General features: G+C 35.6%; 1 protein-coding gene and 1 non-coding gene across 2 annotated transcripts; one reads left to right on the top strand and one right to left on the bottom strand.

Moving 5' to 3' along the window:
• The first annotated feature begins 4,724 nt into the window (after window positions 1-4,724).
• Mterf1 (mitochondrial transcription termination factor 1) lies at window positions 4,725-15,698 on the top strand. The gene is made up of 2 exons (XM_005334677.5): window positions 4,725-4,832; window positions 10,170-15,698. The coding sequence occupies exon 2, from the start codon at window positions 10,201-10,203 to the stop codon at window positions 11,350-11,352; it is 1,152 nt and encodes a 383-aa protein (XP_005334734.1). The 5' UTR covers window positions 4,725-4,832; window positions 10,170-10,200; the 3' UTR covers window positions 11,353-15,698.
• LOC120892106 (small nucleolar RNA SNORA28) lies at window positions 8,534-8,655 on the bottom strand. Its single transcript, XR_005736766.1, has one exon. It is a non-coding gene; the product is annotated as a small nucleolar RNA SNORA28 (small nucleolar RNA).
• Window positions 15,699-18,515: the final 2,817 nt, after the last annotated feature.

Raw genomic sequence — 18,515 nt, forward strand, 5'->3', positions numbered from 1 at the left:
TAGAATCACCATATGACTTGCTATACCACTCCTCATTATTTGTCCTAAAATCAACATATTATAGTGCTACTCATGTTTACAGCAGCACAATTCACAATAGCCAAACTATGGAACCAACCTAGGTGTACATCTACAGATTAACAGATAAAGAAAATGTTATACATACACAATGGAGTTTATTCACCCATAAAGAAAAATGACATTCTGTCATTTACAGAAAAATGAACAGAACTTTAGACCATTACGTTAAATGAAATATTCTAAATTCAGGTGAAGGGTTTTATGTTTTCTCTCATATGTGGAAGATAGTGAGGAAAAAGAAAAAGAAAGGTGGTGTGGTGGGGGGGAAGGATCTAATGAAAATCAAAGGAAGATCAGTAGAGGAAAAGGACCAGGGGTGGGAAGGAAGTGTTATGCAGTGATATTGCTCAAATTCTATTGTCATATTTTGTGCATACAGGAATATGTAACAACAAATCTCATCATTATGTACAACTATAATGCACCAATTAAAAATGTGGGAAGAAAAAAAGTAATGAAAGTACTGGTAGAAGATATGAGTGACTGCTCTTTATAAACCCAGGGGCAGGGCTGGGGATATAGGTCAGTGGTAGAGCACTCGTCTTGCATGTGAGAGGCCCTGGGTCTGATGCCCAGCACCACAATCAAATAAAATAAACAGGAAGTTAACAAGATTGCAGCAAGTAAGTAAAAATTGAAATGCTCTTACCAGAGGGTAAGAGCACATGTTCTAGAAGAACAGCCTGGGTTCAAATCCTGGTTCCACATACATATTAGCTTTATGACCTTGATAAAGTTACTTAATCCATCTAGGCCTCGGTTTTCCCATTTGTAAAACTATGATACCTACCTAATAGAGTGGACTAAGGAGAAGAATTATACTCAGAAATATTCTGGAATAATATAAACCAAAATAATATTAAAATGTAAATAGTTGTTATTTCAAGGTGATAGAATTGTGGGTGAATATTTTGATACTTTTAAAAAACTTATTTGTATTTTAAAAAATGAATTAAAATGTTATTTCTCCCTGAGTATAGGCATAGGCATACAGTTACAATTATGATCATAGACTCTGGAGCCCAACTTCTGAAGCTCTATTTCTAATTCTATTACCTGTGTGAGCTTAAGTACTTAGTCTTTATTTCAGTTTCTTCATCTGTAAAATGGAGATACTAATACTTCCATCATAGAATTAAATAGTTAATAAGTGAAGTAATAAGAATAGTACCTGGCAGATAGTGTTGGATGAATGTTTTCAAATATTATTAAATATTTTCCTCTTTTATGTTCTTTCTCTTAAGATTCCTATTCTTTGGATGCCTATAATACAGTGGTCAACACACTAAGCTACAGTTACATGAGTGTAGCTCCTTATAGTTTAGTGCAGATGTTGGCAGACTATGGCTCATGGGTAGGCCACCCTCAAGCTAAGAATGGTGTTTACATTTTGAAAGCATTGTTTAAAAAGAAAGAAAGAAAAAATATGCAACATAGACCTTCAAATTTTAAAATATTTATTATGTAGCCCTTTGTATAAAAATTTTGCCCAACATTGGCTTAATACATTTCCCCTTTCAAATATATTTGCAATTTGAAATCACCACAGTATAGATAATAAGGAATAAATCTTTAAAGGAAGAAGGATGATTCTGGACAAGAAAGATTTTATTTAATTTTTTTGAATATTTGGGGAATTCCCAGCTCTCTAGTGAGATAATTTTTTCTACCAATGATTAAGAATCACTTCTGGGTGATTAACAGCGTGGTAGAATAAAACAGTTCCAAAGGTATTTAAACTTGAGACTGAATGGGATCTCAAAAGATTATTCTGTTTCTTCTGGACAATTCTGTCCTGATGATATTGGCAATCCAACTTCCATGGGAAGCCAGGATCATATTGGTCCAGAATCAGCAAGTTTGCCAGGCTAAGTATCCAGTTCTTTGCCATAGACACTTGAGGTAGTGAGTGTGGGAGTAGGAAAGCTGACTCAGCAAGTCTTTCAGAGAAAGAAATTTGCAGGAAGTAAAATCATTAGAAATGTAAGGTTGTTAAAAAGCAACTGTTTTGAAAAGGAAGGCAGTTTTGAGCTATCTTTTTTTGTTTGTTTGAAAATAAATAGTGTTAACTACTTTAAAAAATCTCAGGGCAACTTTTACCTACTGCTTTAATCAACCTTGACCACCTTGTAGATTTTTCATTTGTTTTCATGTGTATAAAAACAGCCACAGGCAAGAGAAGAGAGTAGGTCCTGCATAGATATAAGACATTCCTCTGAGGGCATTCAAGTGAGACTGTAGGAAGCTGACAGATGAAGTTGATGAGGAGGTAGGGGATACATTTTTTATTGAATCCAGGAGTCCCATCAGTGTGTAATATCAACAGCTTGGGCAGTGGAGGGTGACTTCCTTTCTGACCTTAATTGGGTCTGCTGAGATTCAAACATGAGTGGTCAAATGAGGATCTGTGAACCTCTGTGGCAGAGCAAGACAGGCAGGCACATTGGACACAACAGAACAGTCTTTAGTTGTAACATGGCAGGAGACAATTTAGACTACAGCACAGATTCTGCATGTGAACTTGACTTTTGGCCTAGCTCCTGATTTCTAAATCCATTTTGGGGATGGTGAGCTCCAGAGTCTGTGACCACAGCCTTTCCTCTGTGACCATTTTTTGTATTAGAAAGGTGGTGGTGGTGGTATTGCTGATACTGACCTTTTTTTTTTTTTTCCCAAGAAAGATCATTTAAAAAACAAATACCAGGGCTGGGGCTGGGGCTCAGTGGCAGATCACTTGCCTAGCATGCATGAGGCACTGGGTTCTATCCTCAGCACCACATAAAAATAAACAAATAAAATAAAGGCGTTCTATCCATCTACTGCTACAATAAAATAAAAAATAAATACCATATAAAAATACCACTGTTTCAGAAAAGAAAAATATTTGTAAGGGAGATGTAATATGATAATATAAATTTGAAATTAAAATTAGAATTGTTTTAGCCTTCATAAAACACTCAGAAAGATGAAGACTTTAGAACAGTCTATAGGAAAAACTCTTTTTCACCATGTTCCTATGAGTTTGTTTCATCCTGTTTTCCTCTTTGTTCCTTCATCTTTTACTCTTTGCCTTTGGTCTTTCCCCCAGCCCTCAAATGTTTCCATATTTCAATCACACTTTCTTTTTCTTAATTTCATTACTTTAGTAGAGACTTGAGTCAACTATTGGAAGGCAGATGGGAGAAGCAAGTAGAGGAACAAGACACTCAGTCTGAGAAGCTAAGGTCCAGAAGGGCAGGAACTTTGTTTTGTTTTCCACTATATATAAAGGCTTGTAAGCCTGGAAACAGGGCCTTAGAATGCAGGTGCTTGATAAATGTTCATTGAATAAATGAATAAAATACAGGCAAGGTATATACATTTCTTTTTTTTTTTTTTTAAAGAGAGTGAGAGAGGAGAGAGAGAATTTTTTAAAATATTTATTTATTTATTTTTTAGTTCTCCGCGGACACAACATCTTTGTTGGTATGTGGTGCTGAGGATCGAACCCGGGCCGCATGCACGCCAGGCGAGCGTGCTACCGCTTGAGCCACATCCCCAGCCCCAGGTATATACATTTCTTTTGTAATGCTCCATAAATAACAGAAAGGTATTAGTCACTGCTCTTACTAGAAGTAATGAGCACATTTCAAAAAATCATTGCAGAAATAGAAGAAAAATCCCAATTAATAACATACCATCTTAACCCAGCCATTACTCACTTTTATTGTTATTTCAATATTTTATAATATGTAATTATAGCATATCTGAACTCAGAAAAATTTGGATGGAATATGAAACTTATTTTCAGAAGAACCAATTTCCTTTATGCACAAGAGATCACAAAAACAAACTTATACCTGTTACCTGATCTGAAGAAATGTTTTATAATCTGTCAGTGCAAGAGGGCATGTGGTATAAAACACAGAAGACATCCCCCATCTCTGTGTGGTCCTGGGGATTGAATCTTAGGCCTCAAACATGCTAAACAAGCTCTTTGCCACTGAGCTACAGCCCCATCCCCAAAGCATACATTCTCTTGCTGGCTTCTAAAGGGTTTCAATGTTCCCATCTGTAAAATGAGAAGACTGTGGCTCCATAGCCTTCTTTAAGTATGGAACTTAATGATTCCTAAAATAGATTTTGTTTTACATTATGATTGTAAAGCAATTTATATACCTAAATTTATATATTTTTATGTAATGGTAAACGTTAATGCAGACATAGGAATCACTTCCACGCAGAAGTAGACTTTACAAATGCACACAGGAGTCATTTCTAATTTTTTCAGTATCAATTTTTTTTAAACCTGGAGAAAAGCAGTAAGTAGTTTCACTTACTAGATAAACTGATTGTTAGTGACTCCATTCGCAAAGATAAATCTTCATCCTAAAAACCAACAAAACAAAGTTAATTCAAAGTGACAACAAATATGAGAAATCTAAGCGGAAGATAAAACAGAATTGGTTCATTGATAGAGAAACAGGCTGGCCGGTGGGTAGCTTCCGCCCTGTCACGCCCTCAAAACCGGCCCAGTCTCGCCAATCCCGGCACTCACAACGGTCTCTTACCGCCCTCTGCAGGGCTCTTCAAGTCGGGCTACTGAGGACTAAAGCACGGCCGTCGGGGCGCAAGGCCGATGACGTCACATATGCGCGCGGCCCAAAGCAGGAAGTTAGTCTTCTCCACTTCCTCTCCTCGGTCCAGTTCAGGATTCCTGACGCGGAAGTAGAAGGCATCTATGTTAATCCTTGCTACTGTGTACAGTTCAGGTGAGTTGGGAGCTGACCGGTTTTTGTTTTTGTTTGAAAGCGTGCCTGGGTGTATTTGGTTTAAGCTCAACTCCTTGCCTAGCTTCCCTTGGGGGGATAAGAGGGATGAGAAGAGCCTCTGATGTGTCATTGCTGTGGTTTTTGAGTTAAGAAAGATGAAGCAGGGTTCAAACTCTCTACGCAAACTAAGGGAACTCGGTGCCCTTTTAGATTTTGTAATTTTAGAAGGAATACTTTTTAGGGTGTTGTACATGGGGTTAAGACAATGTGTATGAACATTTAGCTCTGGTTTTACAAAATATATTCGAGATTTCACTACCCTTCCCCATCACGTTAGTCGCATACTAGCGGTTTTCTTCTCAGTATGACTGAGAAATATTCAGTTTACATGAGGTAATGCATCTTACAGAAGTATCATGCGTTGTTCTTTATTATGAATTCTTGGCAGTGTTTTGCCGTTTCTTTTTTTTTGGGGGGGGTGTGTGCCATGTATAGAAACGGTGATTTCTGCTTTTCTGGAGGGATGAAAGTCCAATTAAGATCAGTAAGGGGAGAAATACATTGTTCCAAAGAACTCCATATTTACTTATCTTGCTGTGTCAAAAGAAGATCAGCTGGAATGTGTTGCCTTAGGGCCTGTGATTAGCCATTTTCATTAGAAGCCCCTTAATAGGCCAATTGTAGAGAAGAAGGGAACATAAATCCTCTTCTTTTTTTAAAAATATTTTTTTAGTTGTAGTTGGACACAGTGCCTTTATTTTATTTATTTAATTTATTTTTATGTGGTGCTGAGGATTGAACCCAGCGCTCTGCCACTGAGCCACAAGCCCAGTCCCAATCCTGTTCTTTTATTTCTTAGACCTCACAAGTTACAAGTACAGAGATTTTCAGTATGTTAAGTTTGGATATTAGCCCTTAATATATAGTTTTGAGAAATTGAATCAGTTTGAGAGAGAAATTGAAGACAATTATGAAATATTTATTATTTTTGTAATTTGTTGATTGAGGAAGTTAATAACAGGCTGTGTGAGTCACTATGACAAAGTACATGAGAAAAACAACTTAAAGGAGGAAAGATTTGTTTTGTTCATTGTTTCAGAGGTAAACCATGATCATTTGGCTCCATCACTGTGGGCTTGGAGTGAGGCAGAACATCATGACTGGGAGCACCTAGTGGAGAAAAATTGCTCCTTAGAGCAGAGGAGGGTCTTGGAACAAAAATATGTCCTTCAAAAATACCCTTCCCCACACTGACTTATGTCTTCCAGCTAGGTCCTACCTCCTGAAGTTTCCACTATCTTCCAGAAACTGCCACCAGCTGGAGACCAACCCTTTAACACATGGGCCTTTGCTGGGGGTTCCAGATCCAAATTGTAACAGGCTGTTTATTCACCTTGCTAGATATTATATGAGTACTTGACTGGAGAAGAGCTGCTAATGTAAAAATTATTGGTATTTTTGAAGTCTGATATTTTTTGTGTTATAAATTGAAAAATAAAGGTAACACAGTTTCCATTGCATAATTCACCCCTAGACCAGTTTAATTTGTTTACATTTTTTGTCTGATTGCAAAATAACACATACTCATTAAATAAATCATAATATTTCTGAAATGATAGAGCCCCCATTAATCTTTCAGAAATGTAATTTCACTTTTTCCTTTTGCTGTATGTATTACCGTTTCTTTCCTTTAAAAGTATAATCCATTCTTATGCAGTTTACCACTGAGAATATCTTGCATATTTTTAATTGCATTAGGTATGCTACGATTTTTTTTTAGCACCTGTATGGTATTATATCACATAGCATACCACAATTTGTTAAATAGTTTTACTATTGGTGGGCATTTGGGGTTCTTTTTGCTATAGCAAATGTTAGGATGGGCATACTTTTTTATAACAATATTGTTATATTTTTGTCCTTTTTTTCCCTTTGTTTAATTCTAAAGAAGTGGAAATGTTGAGTTAAAAGATGAACATTTAAAATTGTGATAGATGGGGCTAAATTATCCCCCAATAATAGTATTTGAGACTTTCCTGTTTTCTCATATGTTCACTAATGGTCAGTACTGTTAATTACTATTGATTTTCGGTTTAGCAGAGAACTGCTCATTCAATTTTTGAGGTCACTATTTCATATTAGTGTTGTAATCCAGTTCATATTTCAGTTCTGTAATAATAAATTATTATCAAGTGATTCATTTCAATAGTAAATATTTTAAGTTAAAGATTTGAGGGAAAACTATTTATGATGGGTAGATATCAGGAATATGAACCTTTCTGAAAGAAAGGACAGCTTAAGCAAAGATAGGGGGACTAGAATGGGTTCTGAGATCTGAGAGGTGATGATGCTAGGCAGTGAGTTTGATTGAAGATAATAGAAGAGATAGCTGGAAAAGTAGTTTGAACTAAGTGCTGAGGGCTTCGAAGGTGGAGTCTATTTTTTTCTGAGAGGGAACTGAAAAGGTCTTTAATCACAGAATGAGGGACATAATCAGATCTTTCTTTTACAAATATCAGTATTGTGGCAATTTTGAGTGTCTGGTGTAAGAAGCAAGTTAGCTGGTATGGCTTGTGGAAGAGAATATGAAGACTTAAGAGCATGAGAACAGAAAAAAGTAGAGAGATTGGAGTTCAGAGATGAAGCTGAATCTACATGATTTGATGATGGTTGAGGAAGAGGAAGAAAGCAAAATTCACTTAGATTTTTATCATGGGTGACTCTCTAAGTTTCACTGAGAGATGAAATTACTTGTGAAAGATTTGTTACTTTTTAAAGACTCAGCATTTATTTTCTCTTATTTTTGAATTGCTGTTAGAATTTCTGCTGAATGTTCTGTGCCTTGTTCAGCTCTGTTTATGTTAGTAGTACTTCAACTTGTACATACTATCAATAAAAAAGTTCACAAATAGTAATTTATACCTGTCTTATAGTACCATTATGTTGTATACATTATACAACATGTAGAAGTGTACATTTTCAAAGGCTAAGACACGAATACATTAGAGTTTTAGTATTTTTTCCCCCTACATTCCATTGGATTATCTTGCACCCTCTGAGGAAATGTTGGTCTGATATCTAGCTGACAGTGTTCTGTCCCATTCTCCAGTAGAGGTCACCTTTGAGCATGGAAGAGAGAACAGGCTGTTGAGCTGTGAAAGGTAGTCTTTATTCGTGAGTTAGAAGAAGGATCTTATTTCTGAATTTCTAAATTAATGCATTTTTGGAAGAAATGTTGTTATAGAATAGTATGTGGAGTTATGGAGAACTGAAGAATAGTAAGCTCAGTTGAGTTTAGATTTGTTTTTATTGTTTGATGTTTGCTTTGAGAATGCTTTGCCTTTTGAGTTTGAATGTTACTCGAGTCTGTAGTTTTAGAATCTTTTCCTAGTTCTTTTGAGAATCTGTAGACTATGTGAGCCACAGGAATGTTTCTAGCATGTAGGCACAATCTAAGTTTTTGTTCAAATTGGAGTAATTAAAAAACACATACAAAGAGGTTTTCATTGAAATTGATCCTAAAAGCAGTATGTTAAGCAAGAATTTTAGTGGTGGGTTGGAATTATCTATCTTTATTTTCTATTTTATGCATAATTGAGAAAAGGGGCAAAGGGAATGCCTCCTCTAAGTAAGATACCGATGTAAGGAATTAGAAATCAAGAACTAAATTTGTTGCAGCCATATATTCTATTTAAAAAAATACTGCTTAAGCCTATATAACAGCTTGTCTCATGGAAGAGAGAACACTGGAATAGGTTACACTTTCTTGCTATAGCAAGCTCAAATTGTATCAGTTTCAGTAATCTGTCATAGAGTGTTGCTTGCAAGCAGTCATATATTCTAAAAAAGAGAAAGTAGTTTTTTTAAAAAAAAATCTATGTGTTGTATGATTCAGAACTTAAGTAGTTTAGGAACAAATCTATGTGTTGTATGATTCAGAACTTAAGTAGTTTATAGGAACAAATCCTCTGATAGATTAAGAAATAGAAGAACGATTTTCTCTTGCTTTCCTAATAAAATATTTCCTGTGAATGAAGGTGCTCATTTAATAGGGACCTATGATTATAATCATATATAAGTTCATAGTTATTAAGGTTTTATGGGACTCGGGATGTGGCTCAAGTGGTAGCGTGCTTCCCTGGCATGTGTGAGGCACTGAGTTCTATCCTCCACACTACATAAAAAATAAAATAAAATAAAAATACAGTGTCCACCTAAAACTAAAAAAAAATAAAAAATAAATATTAAAAAAAGGTTTTAATCCCATGATAGAAGCTGAAAGTGTTGTCAAACAGGTGTAGACAGTCCTGGGTTAGTCTTGTGTAATATGGTGATGGGTAGAGGAAAATGGTAAAAATTACATTTGAATGTTTATATAAAGCTGGGCACATTGGCTTATGCCTATAGTCCCAGCTATTTGGGAAGCTGAGGCAGGAGGATCACTTGAACTTGGGAATTTGAGCAATATAGAGAGGTCTCATTGTGGAGTGTGTGGATTAATTATCACAGCTAGATTTTGTGTGTATTTATGTGAATGTGTGCTAGAGATTGAAAACCCAGGGCCTCATACATGCTAAGCAGGTACTCTATAACTGAAGTACACACCCAGTTCCCTAACTGCATATTTTTGAACATAAAAATTGTTTTAAATTTTTTGCATTGAAACCAAGGGGACAATCAGGTAAAGTGAATGAGATGGATATTAGAATCAGGAGCTGTTGACCAGAGGTCTTTATATGGTAAGAATTAAAGCTATAAAGCCTGCATGGATTTCAAGGATAGCATAAATCCAGTAAAATATATTTAGCTAGAAATCAGATAATCTGAGGTATTGGCTTTCAGGGCTGGATTTAGAAGTTGAAAACAGGAGACCAGAGGCAAAGAAGCCTGGTATCTAAGGGCAGGGAAAGATCAAATACTTGGGAAGTTGGAAGACAAGGCAGAAATGAAAATGTCATTTATTAGGAATAAACCAAAGGTTTAGAAACCAGGAGGACAAAGTAGAGATGGAGAAGGACTCCTGGTTTTGGGAAGAGAAGGCAAGTAAGATCAAATAGAGAAAGAAAAAAAAAAAACAAGAATAATTCTAGGGCAGTGATGGTGCCATCACATTCTTCTTTATGTTAAAAATGATAGCAGCCCTGGGTTCACAGATAACCAACAGAAGCAGTGAGCTAGGGAGTGAAGAGTGCTGAATTATTACCATTAGCACCAGGAGAGCTAAAAGTATAGGTATTTTCTTATAAAAAGGACCGTGATGCTTGTAGGATGATAATATGGTCATTTAGTTACTTAATGCAGATATTTGTGTAATATTATATGTGTTATTTTATGCAGCTTTCCAAAAGATTTGGGATACCTGACCATTATGGCATCAAGAAACCTCTGGTATATGAGAAGTAACCTTTTCTTTGGTTCAAGATGTTGGATGATTCGCTATTCAGCAGAAATCCTCAAATCAGTTTCATTTAGGCTTTTTGGTGTGACATGTAATAATGGAGACAAAGAGCCTTTGGAGAATGAGGACTTATTGAACAACTTACTTACTATGGGGGTTGATATTGACATGGCAAAGAAACGACAGCCTGGAGTTTTTAATAGAATGGTTACTAATGAGCAGGACCTAAAGATGTTCCTTTTGTCCAAAGGAGCTAGCAAAGAAGTGATTGCTAGCATCATATCAAGATATCCACGAGCTATAACACGTACTTCTGAAAGTCTTTCAAAACGTTGGGATCTGTGGAGAAAGATTATGACATCAGACCTTGAAATTGTAAATATTTTGGAACGTTCTCCTGAATCCTTTTTTCGGTCCAATAATAATATAAATTTAGAAAATAATATAAAGTTCCTCTACTCAGTTGGATTGTCCCAGAAATGCCTATGTCGATTATTAGCCAATGCCCCTCGCACCTTTTCCAATAGTCTTGATTTGAATAAACAGATGATTGAAGTTTTGCAGGAAGTCTGTTTGTTCTTAGGTCACAATGATCCCACAGATTTTGTCAGGAAGATAATTTCTAAAAATCCTTTCATCTTAATTCAGAGCACCAAACGGGTGAAAGCTAACATTGAATTTTTACAGTCAACTTTCAACTTGAACAAGGAAGAACTGCTGCAACTGCTATGTGGTCCAGGAGCTGGAATTCTAGACCTTTCTACAGAATGTGCCAAAAGAAATTATACAAATATCAAAGAGAAGCTGTTTTCTCTTGGACGTACTGAAGAAGAGGTACAGAAATTTGTCTTAAGCTATCCGGATATGATGTTCTTGGCAGATAAAAAGTTTAATGATAAAATAGACTGCCTCATAGAAGAAAAAATTAGTATTTTACAAATAATTGAAAGTCCTCGGGTTCTGGATTCAAGCATAAGTACTTTAAAAAGTCGAATCAAAGAATTGGTACATGCTGGCTATAACTTGAGTGTCTCTAACATTGCTCTTCTATCTTGGAGTCAAAAAAGATTTGAAGCTAAACTGGAAAAAATTAAACGGCTAGAACAATGCCTGGGGAGTTAAAAAAAAAAAAAGTCTTGGGGCTGGGGTCGTGGCTCAGTGGTAGAGTACTTGCCTAGCATGTGTGAATCACTGTGTTCGATCCTCATACCACATAAAATAAATAAATAAAATAAAGGTATTGTGTCCATCTACAACTGAAAAAATATTTGTTAAAAAATTCTTATAATGTATTTATATAATTTAATTTTGAATTTGGGCCTTTCAGAAAGGACAGTTTTGATTTCTTCACCACAAACATGTAATAATCCTTTGGGTATTTTATTTTAAAAGTTCATAAGAACTCAATATTGGCATGCTTAAGTGTAGTCTTCCTAACTACTACTGTATTTTGAATTAATGGCTGCTATATAGTAGTGGTAGTTCCTGAATGCCATGTAAAACAAATTCAGAAAATAAGCTTTTGTGGTTTCTGTTTGGACTGAAAAATCAACAGATTTGGGCTGGAGATATAGCTCAGTGGTAGAGTGCTTGCCTAGAATTCATAAGGTCATGTCCAACACTGATCCCCAGCATAGAAAAAAAAATTGACATTCATTCAAATAGTTCTCTTCCCTCATGGTTTTGAATGGCAAGCTATTTCTTCTGTTATTCCAGTGCAATCAGTTATGATCCATCAGTAAAAGTCTGACAGAATAGAAAGGAAGGATTTTTCTCGGTTCCAAATTCCATATTTTCTGTTCAAACCATTAGTGTGTCTCCCAACCTAGGATTTACCATGAGTTTGCCCTGACAAGGGCAACTATGGTAGATAGAAGAATAATGGCCACCTAAAGGTCCCCAGAAACCATGAGTATGTTATAGTGCAATGGGTTTTATAGATGTGATTAAGTTAAAATATGATTAAGTTAAGGGTCTTGAGATGGGGAGGTTATCTTGATTAATTGGGATGGGCTCAGTGGAATCACAGGATCCCAAAAAGTGGAAAAGAGAGGCAAATAGGAGGTCAAAATGGTGGAATGTAGAAACACTTGACCACTTTTGCTGACTTTGAAGGAGGAAGAAGCCCTGAGGCAAGGAATGCAGGTGGCCTATAAAAAATGGAAAAGGCAAGGAAACCGGTTCTGCCCTGGGGCCCCTAGAAAGAAGTGCAGGGCTGCTGGCACCTTGATATTAGCCCAGGGAGAGTAGTATCAAACTTCTGATGTGCAGAACCATCAGAATAAATTGTTTTAAACCAGTGAATTTTTGATAACTTGTTACAGCAGCAAATAGGTTAATAACTGATTAGTTGTATTTAAAGGAGGATGTCACAAAATGTGGTCTTTTTATTATTTCTTTATTTCTTCCTCTTATAAGTAAATTATATTAAAATTTACTTTTCTGGAATTTCTAATGTTAGTGTTTATGACATCTAAATGTGTTGATAAAAAGCTAAGTGTAAATATCTAAATAAAGGAATATTTTTGCCTATTGAAAGTAGTTTAAAGAAATGGTGGCCATGTATATTTATATTTTGTTGGCATTTCATTTAATATAAATAAACAGGAATTTCTGGAGGCATTGACTTAAAAATGACAAATTAGATCATGACTATATTTTGAACATATTAATAATCTAGCTCTAATAGCAACTGAGGAGGAACAAGTTTTATTTTTATTTTTTAAATTTTTTTTAATATTTATTTTCCATTTCTCGGCGGACACAACATTGTTGTTTGTATGTGGTGCTGAGGATCGAACCCGGGCCGCACGCATGCCAGGCGAGCGCGCTACGGCTTGAGCCACATCCCCAGCCCCAGGAACAAGTTTTATGACTTTAATTACTTTAGATTATTTTCCAAAGTAATTTGGTTTCTAAATATGGGTTTTGAATTGAGTCACATAACTTCATGGTATTTGCTATCATTAATGCCTCAAAACAACAACAAGAAACCACCCCACTAATTTGTACCATTGGTAGAAACAAAGTGCCTGCTTTCCCAAAGCGTATTGTAATGATCTCCAGTAAGGTATTTGGTAGCAAGTTTGGCATAATTTAGAAACTATGATCTTTGTAGAGACATTTCTTCAGAGTGATATGTCTTTAACTTTGTGTAAATAATTCACTAAACTTGTTTTCTTATAAAATTAAAAACCTTGCAGAGTTGGTAAAAATCAAATTATATAAGGTCTGTAAGATTTCTTGTACATAATACCTGTTCAGTCAAGGATAAGAAAAATAAGTTACAGTAGTATTTTTTTTAAAAAAGCTTTATTGATATCTAATTCATATACCATGTAATTTATTAATTTATATAATTCAAGGTTTTAAAAATATTCATTTAAGTTATACAATTTAAGATAGTGTATACGATCATCACTACAGTATAATTTTTAGAATTTGTATCCTCTAAAAGAAACTGGTACCCATGGGCAGCCAATCTTGTTTTCTCCCTTCCAGCCTCATAGCACTAAGCAAAACCTAAATCTTGCTGTCTTTATAAGTTTGCTTTTCTGGACATTATATATAAATGGAATCATACATACATAATTTGTGACCACTTTCACTTAATCTTTTTAAGTTTCATTCATGTAGCTCATGTCAGCATTCCTTTTTATTGCCAAATAGTGTTCTATTATATGGATACAATAGTATTGCTGGGAATTAAATTTATTGTTATGGCTTGAAACACAAAGTATTAAATCGTTGTCTTTGGAGTTGTATGGAAGAATTTCCCAAGGTATCTCTCTTGGGAATCTTAACAAATTTATATGGAACTTGAGGGAGATGGGCAGAGAAGGTAAAAGTTTTTTGGCATAAGCAGGTCATGGGGATTTCACTTGGGTTGAGATAAATTGTATAGAAACAATAGTTGCAAATGCCCAAGGAGAATGTAGGATGAACAGAAATATAATACAACACTTGATCATTTTAAAAGTAACATTTTTTTTTTGTCAGAAGTGAAAGGAAAATCCATGTTAATAGGAAAATAAATCACAAAAAAGAAGGAAAAAACCTCCAGAGATAATAGTTTGGTGGCTCTTCCTATTGTTTTTCTTTGCAGAACTTATCTGTACTTAGATGTAATATGAGTAGGTATGTAGTGTATATATTTAAGTTGATATTGGACTATTATAATTTTTCTTGTCCTAATAAATCCTAAACATATTACATAATTTTCAGTATTAAAGGATCAAGTAAGTATTCACCTGTTAATGTGGTTTTTAATGGTTGTATGATGAAATTCTGTTGCTGGATAAACTGTAGTTTCTCAATCTCTCACCATTGTGCAGAGCAAATGAATATTAGTAATATTTTAAACATCTCATCTGGATTATTTTAACATTCCATAGGTTATACTGTCATTTTTAATCCATTGGCATTCTTTATAAATTAGAAGTTTATTCTAGAAAATATAAAGGTTGAATATTGCATTATTGTACTGTTCTCTAAATGTCAGTTTCACAAAACCATTTTTTAAAAATTTTAATTTGTTATATATGACAACACAATGCATTACAATTCATATTACACATATAAAGCACAATTTTTTCATATCTGATTGTTCACACAGTTGTTGTAAAGGCTTATTTAAAAGCTTTTGACTTGTATCTTTTTGGTAAAAATCAGCATAAAGGTTTCTCTTAGTTAATGCATTTTGATAAATGTAACTGCATGGGTGAATCTCAAATTATGCAGGAGCCAGAGTATGAAATGTGAAAGGAGGCAGAGTACAATCTATATAATTACATTTATATGAAATGTAAATTTCATAGAAAATTCTCATCCATCTGTAATGACAGAAAGCAGATCATTGTTAGGGGATCAGGGTGTTTGGATGGGAAAGGATACTTTGGAGGGACTACATAGAAGTACAGGGACACTTTTGGGAGCGATGTATATATTCATTGTTTTGATTGTGGTGATGGTTTTGTGATTGTATACATATGTCAAAACATCAAATTAGATGGTTTTAAAAATTTTATTATTTTGTGGTGCTGGGTATTGAACCCAGGGCCTTATGCAGGTGAGGCAACCACTCTACCAACTGAGCTATATCCCCAGACCTCAAATTATATGTTTTAAATATGTTTGCTTTAGTATACTTCATTTATACCTCAGTGAAGTTGAACAATTCATTTGCTTAATACTGATTTAAAGTTCTATCATTATGCTGGGTATGGTAGCACGTGCCTGAAATCCTAGTGACTAAGTGAGGCTGGGGAAGGAGGATCACAAGTTTGAGGTTAGCCTTGGCAACTTATCAAGAACCTGTTTCAAAATAAAAATATTAAAAATAAACTAAAAATAAGGTAAGGATGTAACTTAGTGGTAGATTGTCTTTGGGTTCAATCCTCAGTACCATACAAAAATTATTTTAAAAGTTCCATCATTATCTGATAATAAATTAAATGTCTCTGTGTGCATGTTTCTGTATCTTCTTCAACTATCTTAATCAAATGTATTTGAATTTATATTTCTATGTCATATCAAGAATTAAACAGTATCAGTAAAGGTATTGGGAGACTGTGGAAGCCATCTTGAAAAAAATATTGATTGATTTATACTTGTTTACCAGGATAAACTCCCCCCAAAGCAGCTATGAGTCCAGAAGCTTTTCCTTACCTTGGCCTTATCCTGAATGACCTATACTCAAGTTAAGCCGTGGCCTGAATTAGGTGCAGGGCTCCTTTTCATTCTAGGGGACTTCCTGGACCTTGATTAGGACCAATGGGATGGAATTTACATGGAAAGCAGGTGCTCCTTTTTTTGCTCTCACTATTGCTGGATTTCAGATAAAGTTAGACTTTGATCTTTCTGTCCCATGAAAGCAAGAGCTCGCTCTCTCTCTGTCTCTCAATGTGGATGATTTACCTTTTATTTGAAAAAGAATTTTTCCAAAATACATTTTGATATTAGTTTTCATTGCAAAATAATACATGCTTGCCACCCCATATTCAAATAATACAGAAATGAATAAATTAAAAAGTGAAAGCTGATCCCTGCCATTCTTCAACCTTTTAAAACTTAACAAAATTCAATATATATTCATTATAGAAAGTTTGGAAGACACATAAGTAAAATGAAGAAAACTGATCCCCCAGTGACACCTCACAAAGACAGCTACTATCATTAACATTTTGATATATTTTTAGTGCTTATGGATATAAGAAAATTTTTGTCATAATTGTCTTAGAGACTCACACACACACAAATAGCATAGACCATTTGAGGAAAAATTGGAAAATAAAGATATACTAACAAAAATATTTCACCACCCAATGATAATCACTTAATATTCTGGTGTGTGTCCTTACAGATATCTTTTTATTTACACATAGATATGCATATATGTGAACATAGAATCATTCTAGAATACTATTTTATAATTTTCTTTTCAGTTTATAATACTTTGTGACATCTTTCCATTTTTCCCCTTTTTAATTGATTTTTTAAAAATAAATGACAGCAGAATGAATTAACAATTCTTACTATACATATACAGCACAATTTTCATATCTCTGGTTGTATATAAAGTATGTTGACACCAATTCGTGTCTTCATACATGTACTTTGGATAATGATGTGTATCACATTCCACCATTCTTGCTAATCCCCTGCCTCCTCCCTTTTCCCTCCCACACCTCGATTAAAATTGAACAATTGTTTTGTTGGAGTTCAGATGTTTCTCAGCTTCCCTTCTCAGCAGTTAGGTGGTGTTGTTGGAGTTGATGCTAGCTCCACCCTTAGGGTAGTTGTGTTTGCTAGGGTGAGAGGGTTAGTCCTGGAGGCAGAACTCCTGAAGGTGGGATTTAAGCTTTGGAATGCTCTGGTCTCTTTGTTGGGAGTCTATTGGTCTGGAGATTTTAAGTCAGTGCACCTCCAAGGCCGAGCAATTGTTTGTCCATGATGGAAGATCGAACCCCAGGAAACTCCTTTGGGTTCTCCTTATGTGGTTTAGGAGTCTGTTCTTAGCCCACTGTTTTGCTTGCAGACCCCACTATTTATGGTCTGTAATTCAGTCTCTGAAATTGATCTTTCTCTCCGCCACCCTTTCAAATTCCTGATCAGGTGCTTCTCTCCCAGCTGGTCCTGCAAGCAGCTGGGTTGGAGGGGGAGGGGGAAGCCAGGTATTCCTATATGTAACCCTCTCTCCATGGTTGACCTTCACCTAACCACTTAGGTATGCCCTCTGTCACACAGCGTTGGTTTGCCTGGCTCATTTTTTGGGGGCCAGACTCAGGTCTGCCAGCAATTGGCTCACCCAGATGCTGACTTCCATGCTGTAGCTGCAAAATGGTTCCTTCTGCTATCCTCTGTGCACTCTGCCAGCTTCCTTCCTGTACATGGGTACTGTGCAGCACAGCTTACTTTTTTTTTTTTAAGCAACATCTCTGATCTCTAAGCTCTCTGTACCCTGACACACCTCAATCTTCCTGAGAATAGGGGTTTCTTTAATTTTTTTTATTGCTTTATTACATGCATGTAGGGAGTATTCTGGTTTGCAGCTCCAGCTGCTTTCGAAGCTGTGGGGCTAGGGATCTTTTCTGCTTGTTTTATATAATAAAAGATATCCCGGGACCCTGATCTGTTCTGAGTGTCCAATATTAAATTCCAGTAAAGTCCCCCCTAACTCCGGATCATTCACCCATCTTGTTGAAAAGCTGCCTATCTGCTTTTCTTGGTTCACACCATGAATCCACCAAGGAAGCGACCCCTCTATTCTGCCATCTTCCCAGTATCTCACAAGAGGTCTTTTGAAGCCCCTGCCTGGATTTTCTCTTTCATCAGCACATATATTCCTTTTCTAAGAAAAGTAGGATGCAAGGACTCAAGTTGGAGGCAGTCCTTTTTTTTAATATTTATTTTTTAGTTGTAGTTGGACACAATACCTTTATTTTATTTATTTGTATGTGGTGCTGAGAATCGAACCCAGGGCCTTGCATATGCTAGGCAAGTGCTCTTCCACTGAGTCACAACCCCAGTCCCAGTCCATTCTTTTTGCTTTCCTGCAGTTAGGGAACACTGCTTGTTGTACCCTGAGTATTAACTAAAGTGTCTGTAACTAAATAAATGCATTTAGGTCCACATTATCCCTCTCTGCTTACTATATGGGGCCGTATCTCTCAGAACTGCTCAGTTCCTTCAGAATACCTGTTTCTCCTGACTGAGGCTATATGACTGCATTTCATATATGACTACAGGTTGTCATTTTAGCTTAATGTAATAAACTATTCAAGAAT

The sequence above is a fragment of the Ictidomys tridecemlineatus genome, chromosome 2, assembly GCF_052094955.1.
Source record: "Ictidomys tridecemlineatus isolate mIctTri1 chromosome 2, mIctTri1.hap1, whole genome shotgun sequence".
NCBI classification, from domain to species: Eukaryota; Metazoa; Chordata; class Mammalia; order Rodentia; family Sciuridae; genus Ictidomys; species Ictidomys tridecemlineatus.